Source organism: Dermacentor albipictus, unplaced genomic scaffold (assembly GCF_038994185.2).
Source record: "Dermacentor albipictus isolate Rhodes 1998 colony unplaced genomic scaffold, USDA_Dalb.pri_finalv2 scaffold_133, whole genome shotgun sequence".
NCBI lineage: Eukaryota > Metazoa > Arthropoda > Arachnida > Ixodida > Ixodidae > Dermacentor > Dermacentor albipictus.
The window spans coordinates 51205-75978 of NW_027225687.1; the positions used below are offsets into that span (position 1 = coordinate 51205).

Genomic DNA, 24774 nt, shown 5'->3' on the forward strand with positions numbered 1-24774 from the left:
ACTGTACTTCATCAGAATGCTAAGTGCATGGTTGAATGCGTAACACCACTGTATTGGGATGAAGCTAACTTATGGGTCTGACATTAGACAGCTTTAATTTAGCGTATGCAACTATAGCGTATGCTATACGCTATAGTATATATAGCATATGCTAAGCAGCACACATTTTTTTTAGTTTTAGTTGGCCTGTAAGATGTTCAGATCTCAGAGGCCATGTGCCGTCATTGCATTTATCTCCCTACTGTAGCTATAGGTGGTGCTAACATGTCGGATGTTTCTTTCGTTAGGCTTCGACTCACTCGAAACGAGAAGCGATCTCGAAAACACCACAAGGTTATCCATAATACTCTGTCATCGAATCACCCTGAGACTAAGCGAAAGCCATTTACACAGTCAGTTGCTAAGAACAAAATCCATTTACAAAGGCAACGCCAAATTCAATTCGATCAAAGCTGGCAGCCGGGGCCGCCGCCATGTTTCACGCCAATTCCGCAAACCACACAAAGACGCTAATGCTCAATCTGAGAAATAGTGTGTGTACGCTATACGCAATGGGTCGTTTAGCATTCTGCGCATGCACAGTGATGTATGCTAAACTAAAACTGTCTATTATGCAGCACATTTTAGATGCTTGCTGGTTTTAAAGTCCAAAAGCTGAGATACAACAGCGTCACACACTATCACGTGAGGAAAATGAACCGCGGCATGCAGCAAGTAGCGTCAGCATAAGCACTAGATTACAATCGAACAGCTCTAGAATGAAGACCACAATTAATTTGCCTGTAAAACAAAGAAACCAATGCGTCCCTGGTGGCTGATTTACGTTTATAAAACGAATGCCGCACCAGTGCCGCCACTGCCCCGCGAAGATGTCACCAGGGTAAGCTGTGCGCTAGCGCTAACAGCAGTGTATTTGATGAGCGTGCTGATATTACTAGTGCTGTTGCTCTGCCCCAGGATTCACTCACCTCATATGCTACTTGTTGTAACGGATCAATGGCTGACGAATGCATGGATAGGCCGCGAATGTCAACGAAGGCGACCAAAAATTTTGCAGCAAGGGAGGCTTGGGGCACTAGACAATCGGGGGCTTTGCTTTGCATGGTTCCTGCATTTGGTTGGAGAGCAAGCTGGGAACCTCAATGGAGCACAGGGTGGCTACAGTAGAACATGCTGTCAGGGATATTTTGCAGAGAAAGATTAGCAGTCTATTTCATTAAGTCTCTCTTGAATTCTTCTTAAAGATTTTCTTTTGTTGAAAGTGCTTAGCTATTGTGAGCAGTGAGCTGCGCAACCTTTAAAACAAAGTGACCTGCATAGCGAAGGATTTTGAAGGTGCGAGCACTTTGTTAAAAAGGCTTTGACTACATAGATACATTCAGAGCAGCGCTTTCTGCCCTTTAGCCCATGCAGAATTTGTAGGTCCTATTTGCGCCACCGGGATCTGCCGATGTACTGCAGTGAAGCCTTTAATATGTGTCCCAATGTCCAATGCTGCGGAGTTCAATATATCCATTTAATGTCTGAGCAAGTTTGATGTATGAAGTTTCATATACATGTAATTCTCTTGGTGATTCACCACCTGTTATTTAAGCAATAATTCTATTTATAATTGTTTCATATAACAAGGTTCAATTGTAATGAATTATTGCTATATGACATTCTTCCCATTATTATAACTAATACTCTCAAGCTTGGAACCTCCAAGCTTCCTCATACAGTTGGCCAATGTGACAGTACACCTGACACAACAAGCCATGTCGTACACTTACTCTGTGCATATTCACAGCCCATGCAAGCTTGTGCTGAAAGCTTGTTGCTGCTTGCAGAGGTAAACATTTCACTTGACTGTTGTAATGATCTCGCTGACTATGTGATGGAATAAACAGTTACTCCGCAATAAAACATAGTATGAGGCCATTTTGTAAACATGAGTTTGAAGTAAAACTGTGCCATGCATCATCGAAAAAGGAAAACAACATTACAGGGATGAGCATAGTTATCGTGGGCTTGTCTCTATAGCTTTTATGTCTTGCTTTGTCCACATTATGCTGCACAGTTTTAGTTGAAGCGGTTATTGGCTGGCAGACGTCTTCCCATCATGTTACTACGAGTTTTGATGAAAGCAGTCTTGGCCAGCCTCTCTACCCCTGGTTCTCTGGCTTAGGTGCTGGTGCCTCCAGTAGTTCAGATTTGAATGGGTGCAAATTAATTTTCCCTCTCAGTGAAATCATACCAACTTTCCCAGGTTACCGGGCTTCTACAATTCCTCCTAAGTTGGACTTGTTCAACAGCTTTACCGAGTACTTTAAGTAGGCAATGTATTCTATGCCGTAGGGCAAACAGAAAATTAGCATAAGCACTCTTGCTTTCAGGCTGCCATAGACTTCGAGTTGAAAGTGCAGTCCAGATCAACATGTCCGACCTTGATCCCTCCAGTCTATGTGCCAGCCTTCCCTATGAGCCAATACTTGTGCAGGTGAACATACCTTCTTTGTTCCATGCAAAACATTTTGTTAACTGTTTCCAGGGAAAAGTAGTTCAAGCATAAATGGCTAACACATGCTCTTCATACCAGGTTGCCATGGATAATGGAGACGATAGGAAAGTACAGGCCAGCGTCGCTGTCCCAGATCCATCCGTCAGCTTCTCTGTCACAAGTCCATGTGTCCTAACTGTTGGTCTTCAATGGGAGTTGACACTGTCTCCTTCTATAAGGGCATTTTCTGACACACTCTTCTGTGGGAGAATGCCCCATTCATAAAAAGAAACAACAAAGATTGGACACGAAATGGTGCAGCTAATAAAAAAATTACTTGCTGGGTTCGCCACCGGGCCATACGCGTCGGCGCTCGTGACTCGACAAAAAGCAGCCGCAGCGGCACGCGCAAGCTCAGGCTTCACATAGTTTCGCGCCCATCGCAAGAGAGGCACCTCACGGCTACATTCGTATATTGCCGGCGCACAAGGAGGAAATGCAGAAACATGCACGCTTGCAGTCTCGGAGGGATGCGCATGCGTGCAAACTTGATACCGTGGGTGCACAGCTAGAAGGGGAGAAGGGTCGTTTTGCCACACGCTCGCGCACCCTGTAATATTTTGTGGGCGAGTGTACATACTAGACATATTGTCTGTAGTGCTTATTTTTGAAATGTGATCTTTTGGGACATATAATACATATAATATGCATCTTGGCTTTGTTGCGCATTAAGAATTTATTTTATAAATACTATGTAATTATCTGAAAAGATTAATGTTTCTTTAGATTTCACACATTTCTTTTGCTACATTGTAAATGTATATCCTGATAGATTAGTGTTTCGTATGTTATGCGTTTGCCGATAGGAGACTTACTGCTGCCATGCAAGGGCCTTCAGGCACATTAAAGCTGTATGTTGCAGCTTTTCGCCTGGAGGACACCCAACAAAGTTTGTTGGAAATAAAACCATTTCTGGTACGATAAGTCGAAAATTCTATTTGAAGTCGCTGCCTCTAGACCCTTCGTGCCAACCGCCATTTTGGCAAGGCTGTGTGACGTCTGGGAATAAGGCTGCTTCGATGGATTTCGAGACCAGATAGCAGCCTTCCTTCGCACACTCTAGCACCAAAAAGGGCAGCACAGGTGTCAGTGTTACTTGTGCTACAATTCCTTCACTTGTGCTATAAATAGCAGCAGCAAACTGCCAAAATGCAAAAGCAAAACAATGAATGAGGGCGATAACGTATTCCCCAGCTCCTGAAATCAGTTCCAGTGTTTGCAGTAGGCAAAGGCATGGCCTTCAAGATCAGCTTCGATTACCATTGGGAAGAGTTTCCGAGGGTGCCAATTCATTTCATCAAGACTCAGTGTTGCCACACTGCTTTTGATTCAAGTGTGGGAAAAAAAAATTGAAGTGAAAATTTTCTAACACATTGAATGCAGTCAAATTTTTTTTCTGTTATGCTTTCCTTTTATTTCAAAACAAAAAAAACCCCAAAAATCTAAGAAAACAAGAAGCAAAACAGAAAGAAAAATATCTCAGTATAGGGCGAACATCATTGCACAGTGTTGTGAAACCAGATGTGCATGCCTGTGAGGGTGATGATTGGCCAAGTGTGTGCACTATACATTCAGTGATGCTACAGGCACGCACTGTGCTGTTTGCGTTTCATTTGACGGTGATAGTACATCCACACAATGTAGCCACAGGGACAAGTGAGCAGTCAAGAGAAGCTTTTTGAGATCATGCTTAGTTGGATCATGCAAATAAAATGCATTAATTAATCATATGCCATGGAAGATACAAGCACAAGTACACAAATTACTGGGCATGACAGGAGTGGCTGCGAAGATGTATAAGGCTCACACAAAGGACGGACAGCGGACAAGGGACGACGATATTTAACTAATTTTGCCAGGGAAAATGACTTAAAAGTTTGTGCATTAAGTACGAAGAAAATCCGAGGACACCTAAGCACTTCTTATGAGTTCTGAATACTTTAATGTCCAACTGAACCCCACTGAGCAGTCCGAGTTATGAACTCCTCGCAGGCAAGCGGGTACGTTACGACGCTTGGCATATATTGATTTAGCCTTACCAAGGCACAATTAGAACACACACAAGAGCTTGAGTAGACAAGGAACAGGTGGTAACACAGGCTTGCGAGGGGGAAGGTGATGTGTTGTCGTAGCAATGCACTCTCCCCTCGCGAAGTAGCGCAGCAGCAGATGTTCCCATTCGCTCGCTTTCCTCCGCTGAGACACGAGCCAGCAAGTGCAAGCTAGCGTCATGAGTGCGCCTCGTGTGCTCACATGGCGTCACAGTCAACGGGAAATTAAGCACCGTTTTGCTGCTACGGATGCTGCCGGCTTTTTCACTGAAGGAACCATTTAACTCTTGCATTAAAAAAAATCCTGTCACTGACCACATAATAAACAGCAATAAAGAAATTCCATTAAAAGTATTGCATCAAACCAGCTCGGAGCACGAAAATTGACCCAAACTGTCAGGCTTGGCTGCTGAAAATTGATGTCTTGTAGCAAGGTTTAACGAGCACAAATGATATGCAAGAATACTCAGAATGATGCGAATGCTCAGATGCTAAGCTCTGCTCTTGTGCAGGAGGAGCTTGGCAATGCAGCTGGCATAAATGCCAGTCTTCTGACTACTACACTGGTTTCATGAAAAGTAGGTTATTCTGGCAAGAGTATCACTGCAACATCACTGCACTACACTTTTACTTCACTGTGTCAGATAAACAAGTCAACAGACGTCTGAAGTGGTCCAACCACAATTCACAGCTGGAGAACAATAATAATAATAATAATAATATATGGGGTTTTACGTGCCAAAACCACTTTCTGATTATGAGGCACGCCGTAGTGGTGGACTCCGGAAATTTTGACCACCTGGGGTTCTTTAACGTGCACCTAAATCTAAGTACACGGGTGTTTTCGCATTTCGCCCCCATCGAAATGCGGCCGCCGCGGCCGGGATTCGATCCCGCGACCTCGTGCTCAGCAGCCTAACACCATAGCCACTGAGCAACCACGGCGGGTAGCTGGAGAACAGGATAGCAACCATAGAATTTGGCGAGATGATTAGACAACAGGCAAAGAAGAGTGGACAAATGTTGGAGGTGAAAGCTGTTCTGTTTGACTGTGACGAGGTGTACTGGAGTCGTCAAGCAACAGGCAATAGCGATGGTGCTTCCTAGCGTGCCGATATTGTTCTGGCTTCAAGGCACATAATGGTGATTATTGCATTTTATAGTGTTCCATTCTTCTTTAGATGACAAAGTATTTAAATTTGTGTATTGGTTACATTTGCAGTGATGTCCAAAATCTAGATTTGTAGTGGGCAAATACTTAAAAATTAAGCTCAGTGGTTTTACATGCCAAAATCACTAAATGATAATGAGGGATGCAATAGTGAGAAACTCTGGATTAATTCTGAGCACCTGGGTTTAACGTGCACCAAATGCATGGTGCAGAGCATTTTTTGCATTTTGCCCCAATCGAAATGTGGCTGCAGGGGCTTGGATTTGATCTCACGGCTTTGGGCTTCGCAGCCAACACCAAAGCCACAGCACCAGTAACATTAAAACAAAGCAGTGATTTGATAAAGCGTGTAAGAGCACAACAGTTTTTAAGCATTGCTTCATGCTAAGGTCTAAGTCATAAGCTCGGTACTGTCACACAACAGCCACATTAACCAGATGAACAATGGGGATAAAATGCCAAATTAAGCTGCAAAATTATGAAGCAAAAGCCTTTGAAGCTGTGAAGTTCTTTAGGAACTTGGACGGTGCGGACATTTGGACATGCAAAGGATGCAGTCTTTGGAAACAACTTGCCAAGTTAATTAGTTGTTTTTTACCAAAGTAATATTTCATCACAAAGCAAATAGCTATAATTTCAATATGCTCCAAGATTGAATGCCCTATGATAAAGATTTCTATTGCATTTCTAGCAAGTTATATGGCGCAACCAAAGGTAAGAGACATTTGATGCTAGTGTCCAATAAATTTCAGTTATTAGAAAGCACTCGTCCTGTGCCCTTCTGTGTGTCTTCCGTTATTTCCGCACTGATTAGTAAGTATGACGCTAGTGACTGCAATAGAATACGTGAAGGCCGAGAAAATAGCAATGGCAATGAAGAGCTATTGCTTGAACAACACCACCAAAAAAAAGCTCAGGTGTAGTGACAAAGCAGAAAGGCAAGAGAAAGCAGCAGGCAAGATGTGGTGAGCAGGGGGGTGGGGTGTGGGGAGGAGTATTCTGTAAGAGCCCACCTAGGGGACTGTCCATTACGGCCGCTACTGATTGGCTAGGGCTGCTCGTCTCCTCCTCTGACAGCGGAATCCAATCAGCAGTGGCCGAAATAGCCCACTAGGTGTACTCTTACAGAATACCCCCCCCCCCCCCCCCCAGGAGAAAATGATTAGATGGATTCTTGCCTTGTGAACTGCAGCAACTGTTCTTTTTTTTTTCTGTTCAGAGCAAACGTGAGTGAGACTGGAGATGTAATGGTGATATGAGGCTTTGATGTGGAGATAAGCTGTGGTCTGGGATGAAGCACAATTTTGGTCTCCAGCTGTGGATGAATTTCCAGGAGACCCTGCAGATAAAACGTTTTTTTAGCAATTAACAATTCACGTATCTGGCGAATGAAATCATTACAGTGAACATGCGGCATAAGCAATAGACAGCCAGGCACATATAGCAAAAGACAGTGCCACTGTAGATGAACGGCGACAGGGAAGAGCAACAAAAAGTGATCAAGCTTGTGCAGGGAGAAGGGTACAGAAAAAGTACAAGGGATCACACAAAGGAGATCAGTTTCACAGTGACGACAAGAGCAGCACTTATGAGCACAAATTTCAGAAGAAAGTAGCAAATTAATTGGGTCATCAGTTGCCAAAGAGCAAGCATTTTCTGTCACAAATGCTACTGATGCCAAGCATCAGTCCTGGCGCTGTTAACGAAATGAAGGCGCAGTTGTGGCAAGAGATAGCAGCAGCAGGTGTCTCATAAAAATGGCAGTAACAGGTTGGTACACTTGGCTACAGTGAGCCAAGTGTACCAGCCTGTGCTTCTGGAAATCTGTCACCTATGTCGAGTTGAAATGTACTGCTAAAGTGGGTTTACGTCGGAAAGACTTTCTCGCCCGTACGGCGCTCGTGCCGAGTTGGTGATGACGGATTATTGATTTAATGAGCCATCTTTCGTCTCATTAAAAATGTTTTGTGTCTCTTCCCGGGCGAGGAGTAGGGGCCACACGGTAGACCAGGCATGCTCTCCTGGAGCAGTACCTTTGCTCGTGCAACACTTTTTGTACGCTGCTCTCTGACTTCTAAATGGAATATTTGAATGGTCCCCTTCGATATAAATAAAGGTTCTTCAGCAAAACCATGTGCAATAAATCGGTAAGCGGGAGCCGCAGAGCTAGCGAAACGGAAGCAAAGCAGGCAAGTCGGACGTACATTTAAATTAAATTATGGGGTTTTACGTGCCAAAACCACTTTCTGATTATGAGGCACGCCGTAGTGGAGGACTCCGGAAATTTCGACCACCTGGGGTTCTTTAACATGCACCTAAACTTAAGCACACGGGTGTTTTCGCATTTCGCCCCCATCGAAATGCGGCCGCCGTGGCCGGGATCGGATGTACATTTAGACAGAGCGTTATTATAAGCTCAGGTGCTCTCGTGAGGGCTCCGTTTGCCGGTGATGTATGCCGTCCTGTCGCAGTATTGGTAAAAATCCATTATATCGTCGGGACGAAAAAAGCACCCCGCCACTTCTATAACACTGCGGCCGCCATCACGATTCAGAGTGGTCTACGGCCATAAATTGCATAACGACTTTCGCTTTTCCCAGCTACAGGGTGCTAAATGTGTTTCGGCATGCAGACATGCATGTTCACGCGTATCTCTTGAAGGGTGCAGTATGCACCGATAACCAACACACGATGGACACGGCGTAATGCTTTGGCATTACGCCGTGGCCGTGGCATTACGCCGTGATATCCGATTGGTCCTCCATATCACAGGTTCACTGATCCCGTCGCACGTTCCGTATGTTACCAAAAAGCGCAACAAACCTACCGGCAACATCCAAGGAGACGCAGGAGGAAAACTTATGCACGACGCACGGCACGCACGGCTTCGTCAAGAAAGGAGACATTGATTTGAAGGAATCGCCAGCCGACACACGGCAAATTGCGCGCCTAGGGACAAACGCATACGAAACAAGCAAATCGGCTTCTCCTCCGTAGTACCTAGGCAAAGGGAGAAATTTCAGGCGCAAACGCCCCCAGATTTTCTCTCTCGCACCCGCTAAAGCGACTAGCCAATCCCGTGAACTGGCGTTTCCTCTAATGACCGTCTCGTACATGCTATTAGCCCCGAGAACGAACACAAGCGGCGCTGCGAGCGCCGCTCGCGTGACGTCAGGGCACGGACTCGCGCCTGTCGTCTGCTACAGTTCGGGCGTTGTCCGGGCGCTTTCTGCGGTGTTTTCGTTTGTTCGCCCTCGTTCTCTCTGCTTGTATACTTATAGTGGTCGTCTCAAATATATAATTACGACGTCTTCCTTTGCGAACATTTATTCAAAGAGCTCATTTCGTAGACAACAATGCAGCTCTCGAAGGCAACGCTACAGTGCCAGCCGAAGCTACGCAGACCAGCCCATTGCGGGTTTTTCATACGCGGATAGACAATCGCAAGAGCATAGCCTATAGAAATCCAGTTATGATACCATACCTGCCGCAGTGCAACAAGTATGTTACAAAGCTGGCTATGTATGACTTCTACGTACAGCAGTTACGTTGATTTTATTCCGCTAAAACAGGTTTGCTCACGACGAGTAGTTCATGGTATAATATCGAATTTTCGCATTTCCTCACAGAAACGCTCGGCAGTAGCACGGGGACTTAACTAATACTGGAGGTTAGATTCTACACGCCTCACTTGCTTCTTTAACTGCATGCTTGTCAACATTAGGCAGTTCTTCACGTGTTCATTTTTTTTAAACGGCGGAAACTTGAAGTAAAGTTAATGAAGGCTTACAGCTATTTACAGAGCACAAATAGGAATGTACCAATATATATTCAATTTTCCGTGCTACACGTTCAACTCACCTCTTTAGAGCGCGTTTGTTAATGATTAATAATGTATGTTATGTTCCTCTTTTTTTGTATATGTTACCTAGTGTATATCATTTATTTATTTCAATGCCGCCGTGTGTTTTGCATTGTTACTGTGGAAATATTTCACTGTTCTTTCATATATTGTACAACTGCAATGTTTCGTGGCCACCATATAAATGTAATTTATATGGCGCTTGATGTGTTACCCCATGCAGCCATATTGTACCTAAGGGCCCGTGAGGTTACCTCAAGCCGCGTCTGTGCGACCTTTTTCCCTCATCCACCTCCACTTACCACTCCTCTGTACATGTGTGTGTGTAAATGGAAATTATTAAATCAAATCAAACTCACTTGGGAAATTTACTGGTGCTTGCTGCTTGAGGAACATAGACGAATCTGTTTGGCGAACTGACACAGGCTGCTCGGCCCAATTTTTTTAGTGAAGTATGCCTGCTGGACCGCATCGCTGCAGCCAGAAAGAAGTCGAAGCGTCAATGATTATAGTAGTATGGGACATATTGAAGATATCGAAATTCCCCCGGTGGAGGGTCAGAAATCAAGTGAAAGTATATGCAAGGCTTGTGGTGCTTTCTTTATTAATGTTTGCAATTGGATTGGAGCAAACTTAATTTGCCTGCAAGGTTCTCTTTTGTGTACCGACGAAGCGAATAGTTATCCGTTTGTATAATTGAATAACGCTGGATCGGGTGAGACAGAAGGTGCTTAAATTTTCCTTTTGTATACAGGAAATCTAAGCTGCGGTGTAGTAGCTCGAGAATACTTTAGCCATTCCAGTTGGCGCTGTAAAAAACATGCTTTATGGTTTAATTCGAAGTTGTAGTGAACTGATGGGTTTCGCGAACATACCTCGCCATACGAACATTCGATTGCTACCGTTTACGTGATATCAGGGGTGTGCCATATTGTCGATAAAGGCTACTGAGGGCCACTATGAAACATTTCATCACTTTCAATTGAGTGGCTCTCGATCTTAACAACGAAACTTTTCTCTCAGGTGATTGGTACTATGGTGTTTGTGAATTAACTATGTAAATACTCTACATGACGCGCCGTCGTGTTAGCAGCCATGAGCAATTCGTTTTTTTGGAGGCCTGTTTCAGAGGGGGATGAAAGTAGCAGCAAACTTTTTCATAAGAAATGCGCGCCTAACTATTTTTTTGCGCATTAATGAATGACCATATTTGAATAGAACAACACACCAGAGTAATAGGAATCATGATGAGAGCTTCGCTGGGCAGTGTCTTTCTAAAATCAGATAACATGTTGACGCCAGTTACCAAATTTTTCTTCCACGTAAAATCCAATGCCTCTCATAGCTAAATACTAAAGGAATGTTAAATGTTTAGCGAAGCATCATACACAACTTCGCGCGTTGAATTTGCAGATATTCTTTTTTTAGTCAAAATTTACCGATAGACACGGCGCATATATGCATTGCAAAACCTAGTAGACCCCTTTAACGCTACTTAGCTTGCGATATCCAAGCCGCAAAGTTTCTCGACGACACACGCTTTTGAAGAAGAAACTGTGGTTAAGGTATGGCAGCTGAAAGAAGCCGACGTATTCTTCAATACGTACGGCTCGAGCCACGCGCCATGCCCCAAGCATACACAAAGGGAACGAGCGCGCGCGGCAGCCGAGCGAGCCGGAGCGAGCGGCGACACTGGCCGTGACCATACCGTGACTGTCGTTCGAATGTAAGTGGTCTCGAACCCTAGGCGCAACCGTTGTGGTGCTTGTCGGTTCCCAACTTCCACTTTTCTTTGTACTGAAAAATTAAGCAGAACCCATGCGCTGTGGGAGGCCGTTTAAGCGAAGCTTTCTGTGGTGTTTGCGAGAAACGCTGTTTCTAGTTCAGCCACCATTCCTGAACATCTTTAGCTCGCGGCGAAGTCGGACGCGTTTTCACCGAGATACGCCTCGCTCAACGTAAACTTTGGGCGGACCGACATCGCAGACACGACCGGCAGGAAGCAGAGTATGTCGCACGCACTACTCGCCGAACCGAACTCGTCCTGCGCGAAATTTTTCTCAGGGTATTTCTATAACCTGTAAATGACACGGTCAGGTTCAATTGCTCGTGTTCCAAGCTATTCTTCGCTGCTTATCGGCGCCGGTACACTTCGCGTTTACAAACCAGCATTCGCTTTCGTTCTAAACCACACTTGGCTGCTCCGCCTCGGTCTCTGCATTCTCCGAGACTAACCCACTGTGCAAAACAGCGCGCACCCGCTATGTTCGGGGATGAGGCAAAGAATTGTAATTTTGCGCAAGAGCGAGTCTGCGTTCAGTGGTGTGCTAGGCAGGACCTTTGCACCTGCAAGCCTGCCACCCAGTGCAGGGAAAAAGCCTTCGCTTCAAATTAGCCCTCCAATACACATTGCTTGCACACGCCGCTTGCTTGCAAAATATGCTTCTTTCTTTTTCGTCCCATACACAAGGACTGCAATACTGGCAAGCGCAGCGACAACGTAATGCTGACATAATTGAGATGTTTTCTTGCAGCTTGTGTGCACAGCCATGGAAAGGCCGGGAAGACCCTACACAGGTTCGGCGGAGTCTGCTCAGTCGGCAAGCGCGGAAGTTTGGCCACCAGTTGAGACAGTGTGTAAACAACTTGATGCCAACTTTTCAGCAAGTGAGTCTTCTCCTTTGCTCCTGAAATTTCATTTTGGCTGTTTAATGTGGCGCTTGATTCAGCTTCATAAATGTGCATCTCGCACTGGTACCTTATTCGGAGCATAACGGCAGGTGTAAGTGGCAGCTTGGGCGGAAACGGTGCTCCTATCAGTCTGTAGGTAGGTACTTAGTGGTATAACATAAGATGGAAAAAAGACCACACATTCAGCGCTGAATATTGTTGAGTGAAAAATGACACTGTGAGCTCGTTCTGCACACTGTTTCACAATGGTAAGGCTGGCATATCAGTGCAATATTCCAGCACTAAGCAGTGTGACCTTTTGTCATAAGTGTGTGTGGAAGATTTAATGCTTGCTATTTGACAACTTGTGACAGGCTGGTCATGTACAGTGTTCATGGCAGCCATGCAGCACATATATGTGCTTTCTAGCAGATGGGGCAGTATATGTACTCAGATTAGAAAAGCTGAGTTGTGAGAAAGCAGGTTGTTGAGATGTTAATTGGAGATAAATTGGAGCACCACTTTGATTTAATTTTATCTCATGCACATCCTATCATTTTGGTGGTTCTTGTCACAAGCTTGAAACTTCTCAGTGGTTCTACAGGCCGCATGTTTAGACGTGTTATTTCAGCACCACTAGTAGTATGTTTCTCCAGTACAACAGGAAAAAGCTTGGAGGGCGCTTAAGCTTCCAGGCCCTGTTGACACTGACACTGGATATTCTGTGACACGGCGATGGAAAACAATGATGAGCTGATCCTGGCAGCAATGCAGGGCAGAGCAATGGCTCGTACCCCCATAAGCAAGGAAAAGGGGGTTTGTGCTTGAGTTTCCGCATAGCAAAACTGTTTTCTCGTATATTCAAATTATCTTCTCATATACTAAAATAACAGTGTCATGCTATCATGTTTGGAGGTTGTGTGTAAGTCGGACTTTACAAATTTTCTGATGCATTTTACTCGGAGCAATTCTATTAGTTTAGTAATGCCCATTCACCACATGGAGGGCCTGCTTGGTTATGACTTGGGATGATTTTTTCTGATGGACAACGCCAACACTGGATTTCCTCCATGGGACCCTTAATGCTATCATGTTAAAGTTTAGTTTTAGTGCAATCCCTTTCAAGGCCTTATAGTTTCCCAGGAAAGCCCTGCCATTTCTTGAGTTGCCCTGTGCGTGCCATGTTGCAGCAAAATGCTTGCAGCATATAGTTGCACACATGTAAATGCAACCCAAGATACACTGTGCACCCTTGGCTGATATGGTCGATGTATCTAAAACATTACTTTTTATTCAAAATGGATGCAGCTTGAAAGACTTGGAGAAAAGTGTGATATTCCATCTTGCACTAGGAGAGCAGTTATGAAGCACCTGGCATTCTGTTCTTGTATTTTGTGTGCCCACACTTTCTCCTTCAGGTATGGGCCCTTAAAGTTAGAAAATATATGCATGTCGTATTCCCTGTGTTGACTGCAGTAGCCAAACTAAATGTTAATTAGTGCAGAAAACATTTGCATACTTTCAAGCATTCCAAGTGCACTTCGCCAAACTGGTGTGAGCTTTTAATTATGCCCTATGTGTGGGTCCTTTCTGCTGGCTAAAATTTGAACTTTCTCATGTAGCAGCACTAGCAGTGGAAAACATTTGCCAATAGCAACCCACAGTTGCATTTCTACTTCATACTTGCCTTTAACCCTTAATGCAGTCATCATGAAGCCACATTCGTGTATATTGCTCAGAAATGTAGCACTTGTGTCACTTTCTGCAGTACAGAAAGGGTTAATGAGATTCCTGGTCAAAAGAGGACAAAATCGGCCTTATTAGATTATCAACTCTGCGTAACTGTACCAAAGTGAATAGTTGATTGCTTTATACTGTTCGTCTTACAGCATCAGCTATTGAAGGGATACTAAAGAGAAACACTGAATCAGTTTAGATTGATCAAGTATTCTTGCTCTAGTTTTTCTGATTTCACGGTAATAGGCTGAATATTACAAGAAAAAATGATGGTCAAACTTTGATTTCCGAGTTTCGTGCCGAAACGCCAGGGCCGGTAAATCAGGTGCGACATCATGGATTACAAATTATTTTTTTTGACTTTTTGGCCATTGTGCTTCAGAAATAGTTCTTGAAACTTGAGTTCAGTAGTGGCTCATTTAGAAAACAAAGCAACACATTACTGATAAAATTTTAACTATGCCTGAGGAGATGTTGCGGCTAGCAGGGCTGGGAAGTTTCAAGGTGGCGATGTCACCCATTTCATTCTTGTCATTTCAGGCTTGCCATGCATCTTGTCCCTCTAAGAGTGGCTGTTTTGGTATTGTGGGAGGATACTTTACTAACACAGCTCAAATTATTTCTCTGTAGTGTCCCTTTAAGAGTGCTTTTGTCTATGAACGTTATGCTTACACAATGGGAGTGTTCAGTTCTTTGTTTTTGCTTGCTCTGCACTTTGGACTTCTTCGTTCTGCAGGCCTTAAAAGGGCCCTGAAAAGCTTTTCTAGGTGCTTTACCTAGAAAAGGCTATACTATTAGAAGAATGGCTTTACTATTAAAGAACATCACCTCACAAATCGCCTGCTGAAAAAATGTTTTTGAATCCTTCAAGTATAAGTGAATATAGTTATCACACCGATGCATGGCTTTCTCTCTTTCTGTCTCCACTGGCGCACTGGAAGCTCACAGGGGGGCAAGGCCGTGAGCGAAAGTTGAACACTTACGTTTTATTATTTTTGATGCTACTTGAGGTTCAGATGTGTAAGACACTCTAGCGAGATGAGATGGGTGCTTGGTTTCCTGAAGCTATGTCGCTTAGAGACCAGTCAGCGTATGCAGTTGTCGGATCATCTCGCCGATGAGAGGGCTTGTTGCATCATTTTGGCCACGGTATCCATGCAACACAGCACACCAATGCAATCATGGAGGGCATGCTTTACAGAGGCACCTACATACAACGGATGTATATGGACCAGAACTGCAGATATTTTTCTAGTCTCTTTGAGATCGCAAACGTGTATTCTTCATTTAACTCAATATGAACTATTACAGTATTACTGAGAATTTACTCGCAGTTGCAAAATCCGCCAATACCTGTTGCACCTGCTTGACTGATCGTAATGTAGCTGTTCACTACACTGCAAACGAGAGATTAAGCAATTTTGCACTGTTTTTGACATGAGATTGTGATATCCCTGTGCCGCTGCATGCAGTGCAATCATATTTAGCTCACGTTCACACGAGCCTAGTCTGCAAATCATCAAATTTTTCTTAGGTTAAGTTTTTCAGGGCTCCCTTAATCGTTATGTTGTGTAGTTGCCCATTTTGTATTGAGCCCGGTATCACACGTAGTCTCTTCGATTTGGCTGTGTTCTCTACGCTAGTTCAGACAGTGCAACACTTTTGCCCTCATTTTGACAGTGCAGCGAGTGTGCCTTGCATTGTGCTCTTCAACTTGATGTGAGGCCAGTACAGGTGACATGCAAGCTCTTGGTAGCATACATGGTGCAGCACTACTTGATTTGTGGCATGCAGATTTGTATATTACCCGTTTTAGATTCAACAATTACTCTTGTTTGCATAATTAGGCAAGGTACAAGATAGATGCCAGTATTTATATGCCTGGGTTTGATTTGAAAAGGCTTCTAATGCACTCACTAGCTTTCAATTCAACAGCTTTCTCTTAAGATGCATGTTGTGATGAAAAGACGCCACCCACAGCCATTATTTCGTTGACATTTGTAGAACTGCCACGATTATTTAAATAAATAAAAGGCAATACCTTACCCTTTGTTACATGCTACTTTGCCAAAAAAGCCTTAATTGGCCACAGAGATTGACGGAGCTCCTTTGTGGCCGAACTTTTCTCCTCAGTTTGCAACAGGGTTACGAGGCATGTGGGAGTTGCTCTGGACTTGCTCGTCATGAAATTGTGCAGCAGTGTGCATAGTACTCTTAATTAAGAGCTGGTTCAGAAAGGACAGCTAAATTCAAGATGCTTGCTTCTAATCCAGGGCCGTAAATAATAATTTACAATAATTTCCGTCAACTCCTGCACTCTTTCTTTTCGCAATAAAAACTTGCCACTAGTTTTTCCAATTTTGTTTTACGTCCGGTGCCATGTTCTGTATACCACCCATATATTTATTTGTTATTTTGACAGCTTTAAAACCAAAGATTACGTCATTTTTTGTACCACTGCACGTGTTTTCTTTTTTTTTTTCCAGAATCCCACTTTGTGCCCAACTGCATTTCTTAAATTGATAAATGTTTTTACTGTGCACGTCATTATTTCCTGCGTTTTTATCATGCCCTACCAGTGTGCGTCCTTTAAACCCTGCCAACTGTTCATGCGCCTAGATTCCGTATATTTGTCAGTCTACCTTTGGTTGTAGTTTCTTTTCTTGTTACTGTTGTCATTGTAATTGGTATACTTTATAGTTCTTGTGTGCAGTTTTGCCATATATAATGCCAGCCAATATTTTTTTTTCTCTTCGTGTTATCCTTTTTCCCGCCTAACCTTGTGTTTGCCGTCATACCACATTATCGTCTATTCCTCTCCTTTGTGTTAAATTGCAAATTTGAGCCATACGTTGTACACCGACAAGTTACTTTGTACTTTTTATTACCCCCCTTACTCAATGCCCTGTCAAGGGGCATGTAAGGTATGTTCAATAAATAAATAAATAATCAAGCTGGGAAAGGGCATTGTTTTCAAGGCAAATGAAGTGTTGAACTAAGTTGTCCACTGTGAGTTGGCGCATGCAATGGGAACACTGCTTTTATTTGCAGGCTCAGTGTTGAAGGTCTATCTACGCATTCGACCTAGAATTGGAGGCAGGTCATTCACAAATCCTGCATTTAAGCCATGTGATGATACAACTGTTGAATCCACAACTGCGACTCTGGAACATCAGCATCAAAAACGCTTTACTTTTACGAAGGTGGGTTTCACAACCAGTGTCTACCGAGTGAACAATAAGTTTGCAAATGGCAGAATGTAGGCATGAAGCTGCTTAAAAATAATCAGTCTGGTTCATTTATTCTAATTTTGGGAAAAATTCCATAATTGAGGTTTTACTGATATCAGTAGAATGTGTTGCCTATCGGTTGATTCGAACCAGCACAAGGATTTTGCTGTCTCCCACTGTTAGCACCTTGCACAAAATTTTCTGTATTGAGTGTTGTCGATGTCATAGGACCTTTGTTTGTCATGAGTTGGGGGCTCAATGGGCTAGAAGTGCTTCTGTTGCTGCCACTGTGCATTTTCAAGCATAAGCTATTTTTATCTTTCGAGAGTAACTTGGGCAATGCTTTGTGATGAGCTCCACTATGCTAACTGGGCTTTCCTGTTGGTAAGCCTGAGTGATAGCTTTTGAATTCTCTGGCAGCATATTATACATTTGGCTGGTCAATATCGAGCGCTCGACAGTACTCTTGTGCTTGACCTGGGAACGTAACTTAGACCTGGCAGAATTCAAGCTGCGTGACTCTTTTGATTGCTCTAGGAGCAGTTCAATGTTCAGCTTGGCCAGGCTTTCTCTGGCCAAGCTGAATTGGTGAGGTACCACTTTGTTGTCTAAGTCCAAAAGAAAACATGACAGCAAGGCAGACAGGTTTCACCTTGTCTTGTATTCTTTGCTGTCATGTCTGTTTGTACACTTAATGTGCAAGCATGCACCCTTTATTCCAGCAGTGTGGATTGTTTGGTGGGGATTTACCAATGTGAAAACTGATGAGTTAGACATGGCACAGAGAGCAGCATTCTTCTTATTTGTCTTTCCTCTCCATTGTCAGCTTTTTCATTTGGGAAACATTATGTGCAGCGTTTTAAAGCTTTCATTCAGTTATTCCTCAAAAACAAGCCTCCACTCTTGGCCTTGTTTCCTCATGCTCCGTCTTTATGTTCTCCCCATTCATGTGCTCAGGTGTTTCCAGAAGGCAGCAGTCAAGAGCAGCTCTTTATGGAGGCTGTACGAGATCCAGTGGATGCCTTTGTAAATGGAGCCAATGTGCTGCTCTTTGCATATGGTCCCACTGCTGGGGGCAAAACGTACACTATGCAGGGTCCGCCCACTGACCCAGGAGTGGTGCCTCGCACTCTTGACAGACTATTCAAGCTGCTTGGACCTCAGGTCAGGGACTGTTCGCTTTCTATCTCTTTCCTTGCACTGTCCCACACTATACAGAGGATCGGAAAAATATGAAGGCTTGAAGTGATCGGTGTTCAAACAATGGATATTGCTGGAGCTAATGTTCTGACAAGCAGGGGATTCCACAAGAGATCGGACATGCATGTCCACTTTATATTCTTATTTTGTCTCGTTTATTTATGTGTTATAAAGGCATATTCAAACAGCATGGAACCAATAATTTTATTCCCACAAAGCATTCCTAGCAAGCACGCACACACACACACACAATTTGAAGGTGGTAGTGAGTATCCTGCTACTGCTTACTGCAATATTTTACTACTTCATGGTCGAATTCAGTGCATATTAAAAAAAAGCTCAGTTGAAAGCTTTCCTGCTCATTTTAGTACGCTTTTTTCTCACTGAAACTTGAACGCAGTGTCAAATATAGACCATTTCCATTGCAACATTCCTGCAAAAGAGTGTTCTTACAAAATATACAAGATAAGAAAAATAGTTGAATAAACAAGTTTTTCCAAAAAACTCATTTTCAAAAAATAAAAGAAAAGAAAGCTCTGGTCGCAATAAAAATAAAATTTGATGGAAGTCTGCTTATGCCATGCACAACATGGGTAAAATATTTCCTCATTTGCTTTTTTCACAAAATGCAATGAGCCAAATTGGCAGACGTTGCAGGTGCTGGTTTTGATGCCCTGTGGCAGCATGCACACAACACAAATAAATTTGGAGAATACATTTTCATTGAAAACGAGTTACCAGAGCGACATTCTTTTGCAGCAAAGAAATCAGCACTGTAGATATATGTACAGTTCAAACTGATAGACAACCAGCAAAGGCACTGAAGGTAGCATGCTCAACATGAGCCACTTTGGTCCATTATATTTTGTGAACAAAGCGAATGAGGAAATTATCTCACCCATGTTTTGCCAGACATAAGCAGACTTCCATCCAAAAGAATCTTTAAATTGGGACTGGAGGTTTTTCTCTGAAATGATCTTTTTGGGAAAAACTCGTTTATTTAGCTTCCTTTTTTACCTTGTATTTTTTGTAGGGACACAATCTTTTGCAGAAATGTTGTAAGGCAACACTTTATAGTTGACACTCTTCAAGTTCCTGTATGAAAAAAATGTGTGAAAGCACATCAATGGTACAAAACTTTTCACATTTGGGTTATGATCGGAATATTTAAACATTTTTTTCTTTTGTGAACAGCATAAAAACCACATGGAAGTTATTCGCATTCAAGCATATCAAAACGAATGAGAGGTTTTCGACACAACTGCGTTGGATTCAACCATGAAGCAAGAAAACGCCCACCTATTTCAGAGTAGCTTGCCAGATGCCCACAGCCCACCTTCAGGGTTTGTTTTTTTTTTTTTTTGCTTGCAGAGAACGCTTCTTGGGAAGAATCAACTGGTCAGTGCCATGCACTTTGAATTTGTCTGCAGAACAGATAAATACGCCAGACAAAAAAATATCAAGCAGACATGCATGTTTGCTCGCTTGTAAAATTACTCTAGGGGGACTTGCCAAAACCTTGTTGAAGTCCCCTGGTCAAAACATTTGCTCCCATGACATCCCTTGTTAAACCACTGTTAATCATTTCTGCCCTACCTTGGCCTTCAGTTCTCAGTCAGTAGAGCAGCCTGCACATAAGGTTATCATTCATGTCATGTGAATTACCAGTTAAAGCAGCTACTGGCCTCTTTTTCTCCTTGTTGCCTTCGTGCCAAGGAGTGCACGAGTGAAACTTCAGTCAGCAGAGCAGCCTGCACATAAGGTTATCATTCATGTCATGTGAATTACCAGTTAAAGCAGCTACTGGCCTCTTTTTCTCCTTGTTGCCTTCGTGCCAAGGAGTGCACGAGAGAAACTTCAGTCAGCAGAGCAGCCTGCACATAAGGTTATCATTCATGTCATGTGAATTACCAGTTAAAGCAGCTACTGGCCTCTTTTTCTCCTTGTTGCCTTCGTGCCAAGGAGTGCACGAGAGAAACTTCAGTCAGCAGAGCAGCCTGCACATAAGGTTATCATTCATGTCATGTGAATTACCAGTTAAAGCAGCTACTGGCCTCTTTTTCTCCTTGTTGCCTTCGTGCCAACGAGTGCACGAGAGAAACTTCAGTCAGCAGAGCAGCCTGCACATAAGGTTATCATTCATGTCATGTGAATTACCAGTTAAAGCAGCTACTGGCCTCTTTTTCTCCTTGTTGCCTTCGTGCCAACGAGTGCACGAGAGAAACTTCAGTCAGCAGAGCAGCCTGCACATAAGGTTATCATTCATGTCATGTGAATTACCAGTTAAAGCAGCTACTGGCCTCTTTTTCTCCTTGTTGCCTTCGTGCCAACGAGTGCACGAGAGAAACTTCAGTCAGCAGAGCAGCCTGCACATAAGGTTATCATTCATGTCATGTGAATTACCAGTTAAAGCAGCTACTGGCCTCTTTTTCTCCTTGTTGCCTTCGTGCCAAGGAGTGCACGAGAGAAACTTCAGTCAGCAGAGCAGCCTGCACATAAGGTTATCATTCATGTCATGTGAATTACCAGTTAAAGCAGCTACTGGCCTCTTTTTCTCCTTGTTGCCTTCGTGCCAACGAGTGCACGAGAGAAACTTCAGTCAGCAGAGCAGCCTGCACATAAGGTTATCATTCATGTCATGTGAATTACCAGTTAAAGCAGCTACTGGCCTCTTTTTCTCCTTGTTGCCTTCGTGCCAACGAGTGCACGAGAGAAACTTCAGTCAGCAGAGCAGCCTGCACATAAGGTTATCATTCATGTCATGTGAATTACCAGTTAAAGCAGCTACTGGCCTCTTTTTCTCCTTGTTGCCTTCGTGCCAACGAGTGCACGAGAGAAACTTCAGTCAGCAGAGCAGCCTGCACATAAGGTTATCATTCATGTCATGTGAATTACCAGTTAAAGCAGCTACTGGCCTCTTTTTCTCCTTGTTGCCTTCGTGCCAACGAGTGCACGAGAGAAACTTCAGTCAGCAGAGCAGCCTGCACATAAGGTTATCATTCATGTCATGTGAATTACCAGTTAAAGCAGCTACTGGCCTCTTTTTCTCCTTGTTGCCTTCGTGCCAACGAGTGCACGAGAGAAACTTCAGTCAGCAGAGCAGCCTGCACATAAGGTTATCATTCATGTCATGTGAATTACCAGTTAAAGCAGCTACTGGCCTCTTTTTCTCCTTGTTGCCTTCGTGCCAACGAGTGCACGAGAGAAACTTCAGTCAGCAGAGCAGCCTGCACATAAGGTTATCATTCATGTCATGTGAATTACCAGTTAAAGCAGCTACTGGCCTCTTTTTCTCCTTGTTGCCTTCGTGCCAAGGAGTGCACGAGAGAAACTTCAGTCAGCAGAGCAGCCTGCACATAAGGTTATCATTCATGTCATGTGAATTACCAGTTAAAGCAGCTACTGGCCTCTTTTTCTCCTTGTTGCCTTCGTGCCAACGAGTGCACGAGAGAAACTTCAGTCAGCAGAGCAGCCTGCACATAAGGTTATCATTCATGTCATGTGAATTACCAGTTAAAGCAGCTACTGGCCTCTTTTTCTCCTTGTTGCCTTCGTGCCAACGAGTGCACGAGAGAAACTTCAGTCAGCAGAGCAGCCTGCACATAAGGTTATCATTCATGTCATGTGAATTACCAGTTAAAGCAGCTACTGGCCTCTTTTTCTCCTTGTTGCCTTCGTGCCAAGGAGTGCACGAGAGAAACTTCAGTCAGCAGAGCAGCCTGCACATAAAGTTATCATTCATGTCATGTGAATTACCAGTTAAAGCAGCTACTGGCCTCCTTTTCTCCTTGTTGCCTTCATGCCAAGGAGTGCACGAGAGAAACTTCATCTGCAGTAGCCACACTTCGTGCCCTTTGATGCTGGGTTCTGCTGAAATACCCCCCTCGATGTGCTTTACCTGTAAGCATTTAGGAGTAGTGTAAAAATGACCATGACTTAATCCATTATGGTGCTTCAGATTTGGGATGTTCTGCTTCAAAATGAAAATATTCAATAAAATCCAAGCTTTTCTTGTGCCAAAAATTATTTCGACAGCTCTTCCAGCAATTCCACCCCTGGTTTCAATTGCAGCCAGTCTTATTTTAATGTTTGCTTTACTGGTGAAGTCTGTGATGGGGACTTAAGTTGGAGCACTCGGACATCTATCAGCCACTTATTGCATGTTGGAGCTTCGCCTGTTCATGGCAGGCCACAGCACCATTTGGCAAAGAAAGACTTTATTCGCCAATTGTTGCTGTTGCGGATTGATCTCGTGGCAATGTGCACTTTTGTGGCTGGAATGCTAACCACTGAATTATCGCACAGCATCCGCGATTCAGTTTGTAGCTCGCATGAGGCAGATTTGGAGAGAGCTGGTGTCTTTGCATTTATTTTGTAAACACCAGGCTATACACTCGCTTATTATCAGTGACGCATAAAATTGGTGCACGCTTAGCCAAGTCTTCACATTAAACACAAAGAAAATGGAAAAGCTAATTTTTTTTCAGGGCCTCTAGCCAAGATTGTAGCAATTTTTTGTAGTGGCACAACATTACATTGTTTAAGGCTACTGTCCTCAACATTTCCTTGTCTTGCTAGTTCTCTAAGCTGTTACTCTACAAGGTTCTAAACGAGAAGAGAGGGGGTTAACCGAGAGTCCCGATTTTTATTAGTCATATCATAAGAAGCCAACAAACACTGACACCAAGGACAACATAGGGGAAATTACTTGTGCCTAATAAATGAAATAAAGAAACGATAAATTAATGGAAATTAAAGTGGATGAAAAAAACAACTTGCCGCAGGTGGGAACCGAACCCACAACCTTCGCATTTCTACAAGGGTCTGTAAGTTTTCTGTTAAGGCTGGTGGACCCCTTGTGCATAAGATAGAGCCAGTGTTCCCACCTACTGCAGTGGCTTTCACATTTTGTGCTGCTGAGCATAGGGTTCTGGGTTTCATACCCAGCCAGATTCTAATTGGGGTGGAATGCAAAAAATGCTTCTGTGCTGAGCATTGGTTGCAAAGAAGCCTAAGTGGTCAAAATCGATCTGGAGCCCTCCACTACTGTGTCTCGCAGGCCTCTTGCTTGTTTGGCACCAGCTCCCAACAGTCCAACAATCTGCTTGTAATCTTCTGAATGTCTCCCGAATTCTCCTTTGCTCCACTCAGGTGTGCAAGGGTGCACCAGTCCGCCCGGACTGCTTTGACGACATTGTCTCGCTCAGTGCAGACGAGGAGGCCTCGGTGCTCTTGCAGAAGGCTAAATTGTTGGGTGAGAAGGGAGCCCGCAGTGCTGCAGACTTCAGCACCTTCCATCTGCCTGCTAATGACAGTGATGGGTCACTGTTCCTGTCACGTAGCAGTGACGGTGGCTGTGGTGAGAACGCACAGGTGAGTTTGCTATTGCAGTGGTGTCAACATTCAGTGGGCAATAAATCAATTTGGACTGGTAAATTATCCTCTGAATATTTTCATTAATTTTACAGTTAGAAGTTAATCACCAGAAATGGAAATGAGGGCCAGCTTCTCTTTAAAAAATTTCGCACATTGATCAATTTTGCACTTCATCATATTGAAGTCGTGGATTTCAAAGTATTTTCCCAAATTTGAGCTCTTGTGGCTCAACGTATGCTTTGTAATCTTGTCAAGTAAAGTCTTTGGCTCTTCTAGAATACTTATTTTATGTATTTAGAACATAAAACAGTCTAAAGACTAAGCAGCGGGGCAATCTTTTATAGGACTGATCAGAACTCAAAGTAAAAGTAGCAATTGCTATAATTTGACAGTGTCTACAAAAATTACAATGGGAAAGCCACATTCAGTGCAGTGTATCTTAGGTATAGTAGTTTATAAGAGGTATCCGAATGCAATTAATAAATTGTGAAAGTTGGTTATACTATCTGTCAAATACCTTACACATTAAAACACTTTCTTCAAAATTTGAAAATGTGCAGCATTGGCTGGCAGTCCGTCATTACATAATTTTGTGCACTAAACAAGCATTTTGAAAGATTAGTGCGCAAAAGAAGTGAACAAGATTACTATCATAGCGGTGGCTTAAGTGAATTTGACTTCAGTGAAATTGCAGATACAGCATGTAGGTCCAAAAACAAGAAAGGGGCTGGCAGATGGAATGGCACACTGTGGTATAAACTTTTTTAAACAGGGTTGAAGTACCTCAGACAGGCTGGCCAACGTTTCGATAGGTGGACCTATCTTCGTCAAAGGCGGCCTCGTCATCCTCGGCGTGTTAGTTTTAAAGGGTTAGTGCAGTGACGTCACGTGCGGGTGTTGTCGCTTACAGCATGTAGGTAATTTAAGTGTTTGTGAGG

The 24774-nt window shown here is 43.5% G+C and overlaps 2 protein-coding genes across 9 annotated transcripts in view; both read left to right on the forward strand.

Moving 5' to 3' along the window:
* Nucleotides 1-2626, forward strand: part of LOC135916952 (uncharacterized) — a 50933-nt gene extending 48307 nt beyond the window's left edge. The window contains exons 8-9 of one of the 2 annotated variants that reach the window (XR_011510511.1): nt 2376-2479; nt 2579-2626. The gene's annotated coding sequence lies outside the window, so the exon portion shown is untranslated. Of the gene's footprint in view, nt 1-2375; nt 2500-2578 lie in introns of those variants that run through there. The other variant, XM_070530464.1, reaches the window with a different exon arrangement.
* A 7452-nt stretch (nt 2627-10078) lies between these two features.
* LOC139053473 (kinesin-like protein KIF20A) overlaps nt 10079-24774 on the forward strand; it is a 73226-nt gene continuing 58530 nt past the window's right edge. For 2 of the 7 annotated variants that reach the window (XM_070530449.1, XM_070530455.1), the window contains exons 1-5: nt 10111-10197; nt 12158-12290; nt 17082-17233; nt 18218-18424; nt 23612-23833. In XM_070530449.1, coding sequence (XP_070386550.1) covers nt 10126-10197; nt 12158-12290; nt 17082-17233; nt 18218-18424; nt 23612-23833 — 786 coding nt within the window. In that variant the 5' untranslated portion in view covers nt 10111-10125. The other 5 variants (XM_070530450.1, XM_070530451.1, XM_070530453.1 and 2 more) reach the window with 5 other exon arrangements.